Here is a 12,743-nt window from a genome sequence, read left to right on the forward strand (position 1 = left end):
AAAGCATAATCAAAAGACCATTTCACACCTGTAAAATTAACAATAATTCATATTACATATTTAGCAGTTTCAAAATGCCATAAATGATTTTTATTTTTTACACTTAAAAAAGTCAGGATTCAGATAAGTTTCACACCTTGGAATTAGTTGATAAAATTTTAAGTCTCTTTTCATGTATAGGTTCCCTTTCACCTTTTTTCTTCTTATAATATATATGTTGAAGAAACTGGGTTGCTTAATATTTCCCAGTCTTACACGTTGTCTGTTTTCATCCCCGTAGTGTCTTCATCATGCTCCCCTTTCCTCTGTATTCTCTGTACATAGGTAGTAAGGCATAGAGACTTAATAAATATGACTTTAGTTTTTTTTGGAAAGTCTGCTTCAAAGATGGTGCAGTTGTCTTCCTTCAGGAGGTCCAGATGTGTGGCTAGCTGTTATGCTGTAGGTGAGTGCTTAGATCCTTTAATTGAATAGGGGCTGCAAAATGGGATGTTCTGATTTTATCATTACCAGTTTATTTATTTAATGTTATTTATTTATTTTGAGACAGAGTTTTGCTCTTGTTGCCCAGGCTGGAGTGCAATGGTACAATCTTTACTCACTGCAACCTCTGCCTCCCAGGTTCAAGTGATTCTCCTGCCTCAGCCTTCTGAGTAGCTGGGATTATAGGCATGCACCACCATGCCCAGCTAATTTTGTATTTTTAGTAGAGACGGGGTTTCTCCATGCTGGTCAGGCTGGTCTCAAACTGGCTTACTTCATTTAGCATAATGTCCTAAGGCTCATCCATGTTGTAGCATGTGACAAGAGTTTCTTCTTTTTTAAAGCTGAATAATATTCCACTGTGTATATATTACATTATGTTTATCCATTCATCTATCGATGGCCACTTAAGTTGTTTCCACTAGGAACTGCTTTTTAAATTTAATTTTGTTTTACAATTATGTAGAATAGTTACATAGATCTTGAGTCAAGTTAACAAAGAAAATATATTTAAAGAAGTTAATCTTCTATCTCTGTCTCTTTATCCCTGTTTTCTCCTTCCTTTAGGGAATTTAAAAATTTAATGGTTTATCTTTCCATTTTTCAAATCTCAAAAGATATAGTAGGTAGCCATTTTTAATCTAAAAAGATATATATGTGTGTGTGTATATATATATTATCATTCAAAATATTGTATTTGTTATTCTCCTTTCTTAGAAAATGGTAGCATACTATTAATATAAATGCTGTTCTGCATCTATATTTTATCACTTTATGATGAATGTAGTATAGAGGTATCTTGCTCATTCTTTTTCACCACTGCATAATTTTTTTTTTTTTTTTTTTGCGACGGAGTTTCGCTTGTTACCCAGGCTGGAGTGCAATGGCGCGATCTCGGCTCACCGCAACCTCTGCCTCCTGGGTTCAGGCAATTCTCCTGCCTCAGCCTCCTGAGTAGCTGGGATTACAGGCACGCGCCACCGTGCCCAGCTAATTTTTTGTGTTAGTAGAGACGGGGTTTCACTATGTTGACCAGGATGGTCTCGATCTCTTGACCTTGTGATCCACCCGCCTCGGCCTCCCAAAGTGCTGGGATTACAGGCTTGAGCCACCGCGCCCGGCCACCACTGCATAATTATTCCACAGTATGGATGTACCATACTTTATTCTACCAGTTCCCTATTAATAGATATTCAAGTTTGTCATGTTTTGCTGTTAAAAATAGTCCTGTAGAAATAACATACTGCATAGGCCTTTTTGTATTTTGGCCAATGTATCTATGATGAAGAGTGATATTGCTGTGTGGAAAGGTTTGTAGTTTTGCAAGATACTGCCGAGGTCTCCTCTGTAAGCTTTATACTATTGCATTCTCACCAAAATGTACGAGGGCCTGTTTCCTTCCCCATAGTTCCGTCCTGGAATATGTTGTCAAGTTTTTGAACTTTTACTAGTGTTTTGGTGAGACAAATAGTTTGTTTCCATTTCTCTTAGTAAGAGTATCTGTTCATATTCAGAGTTATTTTCATTTCATTTTCTGTAAACTGTCCATTTCTGTAGCTTGTTTTTCTATGCAGTTAGTGCTTTTTTTCTTTCTAGTTTTAGAGAGTCTCTGCCATTCAAAAGTTTTAGTTATTTGCGTATGTATTTTTTGGAGACAGAGTCTTACTCTGTTGCCAGGCTGGAGTGCATTGGCATCATCATGGCTCGCTGTAGCCTTGACCTCCCCAGGCTCAGGTCGTTCTTCCACCGCAGCCTTCAGACTCCTGGGACTACAGGCACATGCCACCAAGCCTGGCTAATTTTTGGATTTTTTGTGCCCAGGCTGGTGTTGAATCATTGGGCTCAAGGGATCCACCTGCCTCGCCTCCCAGAGTGTTGGGATTACAGTTGTGAGCCACCAGGCCCAGCCCAAAGTTATTTATTTATTTATTTATTTATTTATTTGATGGCGTCTCATTTGGTCACCCAGGCTGGAGTGATCTCTGCTCACTGCAACCTCCACCTCCCAGGTTCAAGTGATTCTCCTGCCTCAGCCTCCTGAGTATCTGGGATTACAGGTACACACCACTGTGCCCAGCTAATTTTTTGAATTTTTACTAGAGATGGGGTTTCGCCATGATGATCAAGCTGGTTTCGAACTTCTGACCTCAAGTGATCCGCCTGCCTCAGCCTCCCAAAGTGCTAGGATTGCAGGCATGAGCCACTGTGCCTGGCAAAGTTTTTATTTTTATGTAGTCTAATTTATTGTAGCTTTACCTCATTGCTTGTGGATTTTTGAGTCATTTTCTTAGTAAGATTGCTCTACTCCTTGGTTACTTCTCTTTTAGTTCCTGTGCAGTTTGTTCTCCCTTTCCTTCCCTCTCCCCCATTCACTCCCTGACTTTCTTTCTTTACGTGCACCTCTGATTGATTTGGAATTTATCCTGGTCTGTCGTGTGGGGTATGCTTCCAATTTTATCTTTTTCCAAATGGATATCCAGTTATCCTGACATTACAAATTTAAAAGTCTTTCTTTTCTCATTGATTTGAGATGCTCCTATTTTTGTTGTTTTTAAATGTATTTGTATATGTAAATGGGTCTTTTCCTGAATCTTCTATTCTGCTCTCTTGGTCTATATTCGTGTGCCATAACAACATTGTTTGAATTATAGAAACTTTATAATATGTTTTACTATCTGGTAAGGCCGGCTTTCTTCTTTTTCAGTATGTATTTTTCTGGCTACTTTTTCTTGTGTTTTTCTTTCAAATCACCTTGCCTTACTCTGATGAGAAAATAAAAACCTGATGGTATTTTTATTTGTACAGCATTAAATTATAGATTAATTTAGGGAGTACTGGCATTATTATAATGTTGTGAGACTTTTAATCCAAGAAGATGGTATGCCTTTCCATTTATTCAGTTGTACCTCTCTGTCTTTTGGGAATGTTTTTTATAATTTTCCTCATAGAGGTTTTTGATATATCTTATAAGTTTACATGTATATATTTGACTTAATATTTATTTTATTTTGATATTGCATTTGTTATTCCTTCTTTAAATTTTTATTTGTATCTATGAATGTTATTGAATTGTATATGTTCATTTTATAACCTGTTACTTTACTAAATTATCTTTTGTTTATAATAATTTTGCCATTGATTAGTTCAGGTTTTCCAGATAAATAATTACACAATTTTTCTAAGTTACTATGAATCAGGAGTTTGGGCATGTTTCTGGAGGTCATACTTAACCTGTGTGTTGTATTGCATGTTTTCAAATTTCTTGTGTGCCATGACCTGTGTAAATGATATCATTTGTTTAATAACAGGAGTTGGAAAGGCAGAAACATATGTGTAGTGTGCTGCAGCATAAGATGGAAGAACTTAAGGAAGGCCTTCGGCAAAGAGATGAGCTTATTGAGGTACGCACGTGAACTGTGGAAATACTTAATTTTGAAAAAAATGAGCTGAATGGGATGAGGATGTGTGTGTTGGGAGGGAAGGAGAGTTAAGATGCATCAAAGAGTTTACTTGTCTCTTTACATTTGACTGTACACTAAAATTTTTCAAACATAAACCAGATCATGCTTAAAAATTGATACTATAAATCCTGTAAACATTACCCCCCTTTGGTAGCAGAAATTTTTGTGTCTCTTATTCCTCAGCACACAGTTTCTTAAAGATATCTTAGGAAATGGACAAAAGGAAAAATTAGAGAGTAACATTATTATTTGAAATTAGTGAATGCACGGTTCTTGGGGAATAAGTTTGATTTTTCACTCAGGTAGATACATTTCTGAGGTGGCTAAATGAAAAAAGAAGTAATGTGAAGATACCTTCTGTATAAAAAGGTCAAGAATGGCTAGTCTGAAGGTTCAGGTTTCTGCAGGCGAAGGGACGCCCACATTGTTGGCAGCATCTTAGGAATGGAATGAAGCACAGAACACCAGGAACTCTTTGACAGCATTTGTCCTCCTTGTAGGCCCACTCCATTGCATGCATCTTCTTTCTTTAAATGTGCTTTTCCCTCTTGAGATGATGCTTTTACATAAATATGGAAATAAGTTTGAGGGGGGATCCTGCCCACTATCTAGGTGTAGCTATCAAAGGCTTCTAATGTTAATTTAGTGTTGACAGGCCAGAGATGTCAGGAAGCATAGATGTTAATGATCCAGGGGAGGTTGCTCGCGTACCACACTTGTCCACACTCCTGGCTACTCAGACCCTGGCCTTTCTTTTTCTCTCCCTCTTTTCCTCTTTCCCCTCAGACCTACCTCTTAATATCTCTCTCTACAAATGACTTTTAAAAAACCATTTAATAGAGAAAAAGAAATGACTTTTTAAATTTGGAAGATTGGTGTTTTGTCATTATTAAGAATAATTGAACATACCCAGAATTTGTGGATTTCAACTGCAGATACAGATAACCTTTTGGATCTATCAGATTACATGTGAAGTTAATTTTCTTAGTTTTTCTCCATATGAGTTAGGAAGCATATTTTCCAGAATCTGTATCCTGCTAGTATTTTAAAATAATGTGAAATTCTTTCCCTTTTTGTTCTTATATCTTTTTGTGCCAAAATGCCAACCATTTTTTATTTCTTTTTCTAATTAAAACATATACTTTCCCACTTTTACGATTTCATAAAATAAGCCTGCTTTGGGGGCTGCTTCTCAAATTCAATAGCTTAAGTTAGGATTGGTAAAGTGTTCTAGTTTTTAATTGTAATTGCATTTAAGAAGAATATAATGCTTGATTTCTATAGTTCATCACCGTGGCTTCTTTAGTAGCTTAGATGCTAGGCATACAGATTTTGAAAACTAGTTTTAGAGGTTGTTTACATTTAGAATCAACATCTTTTAGATGTTAGTATATATGGTTATGCTGAAAAACTTTAAATATTACAAATAATGCTTTTGGTCTTTGCAATTGAAAATTCCATGGTAAAGTACCTAATGTGTGAGTAGGAAAGTAGGAGATGATAATTTACCAATAATGCATAAGAAGAAAACCTGTTAAGCACCATTGCTTAATTGGAAAGGTCATTTATGGATTGCTAAATGCTAAATTTAAATGCTTTAAAATAATATAAATAACTTTAAAATAATACCAAATTCATGGTGTTCTTGCCTATCATAGATTTTGCTAACAGAAATTCAAAATGATCAGTTCTGCTTAAAAAATAAGCTGGGCGCGGTGGCTCACGCCTGTAATCCCAGCACTTTGGGAGGCCGAGGCGGGTGGATCACAAGGTCGAGAGTTTGAGACCAGCCTGACCAACATGGTGAAACCCTGTCTCTACTAAAAATACAAAAATTAGCTGGGCGTGGTGGCGCATGCCTGTAATTCCAGCTACTCAGGAGGCTGAGACAGGAGAATCACTTGAACCCAGGAGGTGGAGGTTGCAGTGAGCCAAGATTACACCGCTGCACTCCAACCTGGGAAACAGAGTGAGACTCTGTCTCAAAAAAAATAATAAAATTCAAAACTACTGCTTGTTCTCTAAGATAAAAGATCATTTGTTCATAAGCAAACCTAAATTTCCCTCTCTAGGAATGTAAATTCTTGTTTGAAAAAAGGCAGTTACCACAGAATGAATACACATACGGAGCTGTGTGTACACAGAAATTCTAGCTGGGCTGCTGCCACGTAGCTGTGGTTGGAACAGTTATTCCTGGTTCCTTTGCTTACTTTTGTAGGGGCAAGCCAGTGGGAATCGTGTGGCCAAGACTGTGAATGTCATCTTTTCTTTTGGCAAACCAATTTTGCTTTTCCTGTTCATCACAGACTTTCCCTTTTGGTTAAGTTTCTTTATCGGCTTTATTTTTATTTCTTCCCTCAAACCCCCTCCCTTTTCTTTCTGCTCTTTTATTACTTCTCTTCCCCTCTTCCTCTGCAGGAGAAGCAGCACATGCAGCAGAAAATAGACACCATGACAAAAGAGGTGTTTGACCTCCAGGAGACACTTCTTTGGAAAGATAAAAAAATTGGGGTATGAGATGAAATTGGGCTTTGGTTAGAAGCTCATTGATGAGGACTAACAACAATGGAATTTAAGTTAGAGATTCAAAAAACCTGTCCTTTTGATTATTGTCGAGCATTTACACAGTATGAAAAATGAACAAGCAGGAGATAGAGACTTCCATGGGAAAACCTGATGTTGTGCCTGGAAAGAACTCTACTTTTCAGCCAACACTAGGCTTGTAAAATGTGTAAGTAGGAACTTTTAAAGGAAATTTCTCTGTATTCCCTTAGAATTCCTTTTTTTTTTTTTTGAGATGGAGTCCTCACTCTGTCCCCCAGGCTGAAGTGCAGTGGTATGATCTCAGCTCACTGCAACCTCTGCCTCCCGGGTTCAAGTGATTCCCCTGCCTCAGCCTCCCCAGTAGCTGGGATTACAGGCACACATCACCACACTCAGCTAGTGTTTTGTGTTTTTAATAGAGCTGGGATTTCACCATGTTGGCCAGGCTGGTCTCCTCCTGACCACCTGACCTCAGGTGATCCACCCACCTCGGTCTCCCAAAGTGCTTGGATAGGATTCTTATCCAGAAGCAGCCACAGGCATTCAGTTCAAACTCTGTGGTTAACTTGATATCCTTACGTTACAAGAATTTGGATAAGAAGAGAGTAGGTGGGAGAAAGTTATTAGCATCCTGTAAATCCTTGGTGAATAAAATAGGAAGAGATTAAAATCAATTTAATTACAGAAATGGATAGGAATGTAAGACTTCCTAGGGTGGCTGTCTGTAATTATAACCACAGAACTCCCCCAAGTAAGGGCCCAGATAAATGAAATGTCTTCATTGCTGTTTTGCTAAGTCCTGCAGGTAGATTTGCACATACACCAAAGGCTGGAAAAAATTCCCTCCAGTTCATCTCATGTGGACTTTGATTGGCAGTCCCATCACCTGGCTGAGCTCTGTTCTGCAGCAGGGGAACCACTTAGCCATAGCTGCCAGAGGCTTACCTTGTCAGGGAAAGGCAGAGGAAACAACATGTAAGAAAAGTCTTGTTCTGCTTAAGGTTAGGTGGGATAGGGAATAGTTGTTAAAGATCCCTGAGAGCATCTCTGAGAGACATGCCTGGATATGAAACCCTCTGGATCATACCCTCAGCATGTTGTTACAAACATTCTGAAGCCCAACCAGTGGTCAGCAGGGTCCAGTCTTTTTCATCACTCCAAGGACCTCTGTCATTAATATACACATCCCATTACCTCTTAAGAGTTTGTAGACTCATGCCTGTAATCCTAGCACTTTGGGAGGCCAAAGATCGAGGGCTGCTTGAGGCCAGGAGCTTGAGACCAGCCTGGGCAACAGAGAGAGACCCATCCTGTGTCTACAAAAGAATTTTAAAATTTGCAGAGCATGCACCTGTAGCCCCAGCTACTTAGGAGGCTGACGTGGGAGGATCACTGGAGCCCACAAGATTGAGGCTGGAGTGAGCTATGATCGTGCCACTGCACCCCAGTCTAAGCAACAGAGTGATACCCTTTCTTTAAAAATAAAAAAAGTTTGGACCGGGCGTAGTGGCTCACACCTGTGATCCCAGCACTTTGGGAGGCTGAGGTGGGTGCCCGGCCTAGAATGGGCTTCTTTTAGGACTTTACATAATTTTCTTTAACATAGATCTGTATGTCCAGGATTTCTAGCTTGTATGAGTGCCTTAGTATTTTAAACTGATAATCTTAGACCAGCCATAGAAACCCCTCAAATGTCTCCGTTCAAAATATAAATTATTTGGCTTTTATTTGGAGAATATTTTATTTTATTTTAGTATTCTTTTTTTGAGATGGAATCTCTCTCTCTTTCTCAGGCTGGAGTGTAGTAGCATGATCTCGGCTCACTGCAACCTCTACCTCCCGGGTTCAGTCAATTCTCCTGCCTGAGCCTCCCGTGTAGCTGGGACTACAGGCATGCACAACCACACCCAGCTAATTTTTGTATTTTTAGTAGAGACAGGGTTTCACCATGTTGGCCAGGCTGGTCTCAAACTCCTGACCTCAAGTGATCTGCCCACCTTGGCCTTCCATAGTGTGGTGGTAGACACGAGCCACTTCCAAAGTGGTGGTGTTACAGACATGAGCCACTGCCGACCAGAATTTTAGATTTACATGCAGTTGTTAAGAAATTAAACAGGGCTGGGCACGGTGGCTAATGCCATTAATCCCTGCACTTTGGGAGGCCGAGGATGGTGGATCTCTTGAGGTCAAGAGTTGGAGACCAGCCTGACCAAGATGGTGAAACCCCATCTCTACTGAAAACACAAAAATTAGCTGGTGTGGTAGTGCACACCTGTAATCCCAGCTACTCGGGAGGCTGAGGCAGGACAATCACTTGAACCCAGGAGGGAGAGGTTGCAGTGAGCCGAGATTGCATCACTGTGCTCCAGCCTGGGCAACACAGCAAGACCCTGTCTCAAAGAAACAAAAAAAAAGAAGAAGAAAGAAAAGAAACTTAGCAGTGAGATCCTATATATTCTTTGCTCAATTTTCCCCAAATATAACATCTTACAAAACTACAGTCCAATATCACAACCAGGATATTGCCCTTGATATAGAACGTTTCCATCACCATCACTGTAAGGGATTTCTCTTCCTCTTGCCTTTTTATAGTCATAACCTTTATCTCCCCTTCCCTCCCAAGCCCTGAGAACCACTAACCTTTTCTACATTTGTATAGTTTTGCCATTTTAAGAATGTGATAAAAATGGAATTATATAGTATAAACCTTTTGGAATCACCCCTTTTCACTCTGTATAAGTCCCTCAAGACTTGTCCAATTTGTTGAATCACCAGTTGACTCTCTTTTTTTAATTTGAAAAATTGTGCTAAAATACAAATAACATAAAATTTACCATTTTAACTAGTTTCAAGTGTACAGTTCAGTGGCATTGAGTACATTCATGTTGTGCTACTGTCACCACCATCAGAACTTTTTCATCTTCCCCAACTGCAGTCTGTACCCATGGAACAACTCCCCATTCAGTCCCTTCCCCAAACCCCTGGCATCCACTATTCCACTTTCTGTCTCTGTGAATTTGAATCCTGTAGGTACTTGATATGAGTGGAATCATACAGTATCTGATTTATTTCACTTAGCATAATGCCCTTAAGGTTCATGTTGCAGCCTATGTCAGAATGTCCGTCCCTTTTAAGGCTGAGTCATATTCCATTATGTATATGCCACATTCTTCTGTTGATGTATCAACACATCTGCCTTTTGGCCATTGTGAATAATGCTGCTGTGAACACGGGTGTACAAATAAGCCTTCGAGACTCTGCTTTCAGTTGTTTTAGGTATGTACTCAGAAGTGGAATTGCTGGATGGGTCCCCTTCCCTCCCCACAGTAATTCTGTGTTTAATTTTTTTGAGTAACAGCTATACCTAGTGTTCTGTAGCAGCTGTACCATTTTATATTCCTACCACTAGTGAACAAGGGTTCCAATTCCTCCATGTCCTTGCCAGCATCTGTTATCATTATAATACAAGGGCAATGGTCCTCCCTTGACTTAAAAGACACATTTTCAGTATAGTCAGCGACTACTTAATGAATCATTTGTCTCTAGCTTCATTTTTAGGATGAAGACGTATGTCCGTTATTCCCAGGTTAAAGTGCAGTTCATTAGTGCTGCTCTTAACTCTAGCTCCACTGCGGCTCTAAACACCTGGAGACCATGTATAGAATAAGTGCATGCAAACAACTTGCCTGTCTCTATAGCCCAGGCCCAGGAGAGACTCACTTCCATTCTGACCAAAGATGTTTGTTCCCCAATACAATTATGTGGCGAATTAACCTTTTGCCCAAAAGTTCAGCCCATTACACACATCCTTTTGGCTTCTGGATGGTAGAATTTGAGGTTAGGTTAGGGATAAAGAATTATTTTGAACTCTACCAGCGTGTACTTTTTACCCTAAAAAAATTCTCTAGGAGCTATTGTTGCATGTAAACACAAGGATAGTGGTTATATGGTCAGGTAATAGGGAAGATTTTAGAGTTAGCATGAATACATTTGATCAAATTATAAGGTATTTTAGTAGTCTTCAAACTTTGTGGTGAAATGGGTGAATTTACAGGATATATTTTATTTTCCCATCTATAATTATGGGAAGAGGAAATTTAAAGCCTGAAGGTAAAAATAAAACCCAGTGCAATAAGATGTGGACGAGGAGCAAATGTCATGTATATAATTTGCTAGAATTCCCAGTTTCAAATTGGCCTGTTCCTCAGAGGTCTTTTATATTCAGTTGTGGTGTTTATCTAGAGCACGTTGTGACAGTGATCATTTACCCAGTAATGTGCGGTGACACATGGCATAACTATGCATGCAGATAGAAGTAACCAAAAATACCTAACCCATAGAGATTAAAGTGACACTCAACATATGGGAAAGTATTGTGCTTTGTCTTCCCAGTGTTTCATTTATTATTAATTAATGTAATGGAGTGTTAATACTAGCTAGATGGTGCTAGAAACTCACATTGTTAATTCACAGGCAGACTTGAGACACATCGTATAGTGTGAATGTAAATTGTTGAAAGGAAGTCAGACATTGACATTGCAGTTTGGATAAGTGAAGAGTAGGATTTGTCCTATGGACTGCTTTCCTAGCATCATCTGGGCTAACAATAAAGGAATATAATGTGGCCTTCATAGGGCTGTGATATTTAAAAAACTATACAAGGGCTTTGGAAACAAAAAGAACCAGATTCATTTTCTGGCTTTGCCACTTACCATGACTTTGGGCAAAAAATAACCACTCTGAGCCTCAATTTTCTGATCTGCTAAACGGTGATAATACAGGTACTTCACAGGATATGTAGAGGTTTCATATATAAAATAACATGAGAGAAATTATATGAAATAGTGCCTGCCATATGATCTGTGCTATACAAATGGTAGTTGCTCTCATCCCTTATTTACTTGCTCCCTATTTGGTTGCAAAATAGGATTATAATGATTTTTTTATTGCCCAATTATTCAGCCATCAGTAACTCAGCAGTTAGTTGTCCCACTTCCAAATCCACTGAACTGAGAGCAAAGTTACTTGTTGTAGTTTAACTTCTTGGGTTAATGGGAATGCTTTCAGAAGACATTAAATATGTGAACAAAAATATGTGGGGAAAGGCTTTTTCAAATAAGCCAGTTGTCAGATTCCTGCGTAGGCTACTTACCTTGGGTGTTTTTTTGTTTGTTTGTTTTTTTTGAGACAGATTCTTGCTCCATCAGCCAGGCTGGAGTGCAGTGGCGCAATCTCGGCTCACTGCAACCGCTGCCTCCCGAGTTCAAGATATTTTTCTGCCTCAGCCTCCCAAGTAGCTGGGACTACAGGCATGTGCCACCATGCCTGGCTACATTTTTTCGTATTTTTAGTAGAGACGGGGTTTCACCATGTTAGCCAGAATGGTCTTGATATCCTGACCTTGTGATCCACCTGCCTCGGCCTCCCAAAATGCTGGGATTACAGGCGTGAGCCACTGCACCCAGCCCCTTGGGTGTATTTTTAATTCTGGGTTATTTTCTTTTACAATAGATTTTATTTTTTCATAGTAGATTTTATTTTTCATTGATGACCAAAGTATGTTCCTGCTTCTGCAGGAACATCTCAGCTGACAGTTGTGAGATTAAGGAAATGGCAGGGAATTTACAAATGAAATCACCAACCTACTCCTCCTGAACTGTCCCTGCTATCTAGGCATAACAGGCAATGCATTACCCTGATTTATGCCCACTTTATGCCTCTGCCCTTGTGTTGGGTGCTATTATCCCTTGCTTTTCAGTAAGGAAACTGAGGCATAGGACAAGTATGTGCCAGGACCCAAACCTGATTCTGAAATCCGTATTCTGTAACTCTCTATAACTTGGCTGTATTTATTTTGTCAGTGTTTTGTTTTTCACATTTTGGGAGTATAACAGAAAGCCAAATGAGTCTCAGTTATATATAATTAAATTTTCAGAAATGATCCTTGAATCCTTTTGGAGGTTAACTATCTTAAATTAAGTGGTATTTGAGTATTTTGCCTCACTACTTGGAGAACAATCTATAGCCAGTATTTAGTTAGAAAACCTTGTGTATAATAGTTATTTTTATTCCAGAATATTTTTTTTAAAGTCAGCTATATTCTTGAATAAACTATTTTAGTTAAACATGAAATGTGCGTTTTGTTCGCCAAATAAAAATGGACTGAGGCAGTATGGAAAGTTTTATTTTACTCTGGCTGCTGTCTTCATCTTTCTTCTCCTGTTTTGTTTTGTTTTGTTTCATTGACTGGAAAAG

General features: G+C 39.0%; 1 protein-coding gene across 27 annotated transcripts in view; it reads left to right on the top strand.

The window, feature by feature from the left end:
- LRRFIP2 (LRR binding FLII interacting protein 2) overlaps positions 1 to 12,743 on the top strand; it is a 125,407-nt gene that overhangs the window by 99,535 nt on the left and 13,129 nt on the right. For 15 of the 27 annotated variants that reach the window (XM_021666577.2, XM_021666579.2, XM_012455696.2 and 12 more), the window contains 2 exons: positions 3,792 to 3,884; positions 6,363 to 6,455. In XM_021666577.2, the coding sequence (XP_021522252.2) occupies positions 3,792 to 3,884; positions 6,363 to 6,455 (186 nt within the window). The remainder of the gene's footprint in view (positions 1 to 3,791; positions 3,885 to 6,362; positions 6,456 to 12,743) is intronic. The other 12 variants (XM_021666576.2, XM_021666580.2, XM_012455705.3 and 9 more) reach the window with 1 other exon arrangement.

The sequence above is a fragment of the Aotus nancymaae genome, unplaced genomic scaffold (assembly GCF_030222135.1).
Source record: "Aotus nancymaae isolate 86718 unplaced genomic scaffold, 86718_ANA_hifiasm-v0.15.2.pri h1tg000038l, whole genome shotgun sequence".
NCBI classification, from domain to species: Eukaryota; Metazoa; Chordata; class Mammalia; order Primates; family Aotidae; genus Aotus; species Aotus nancymaae.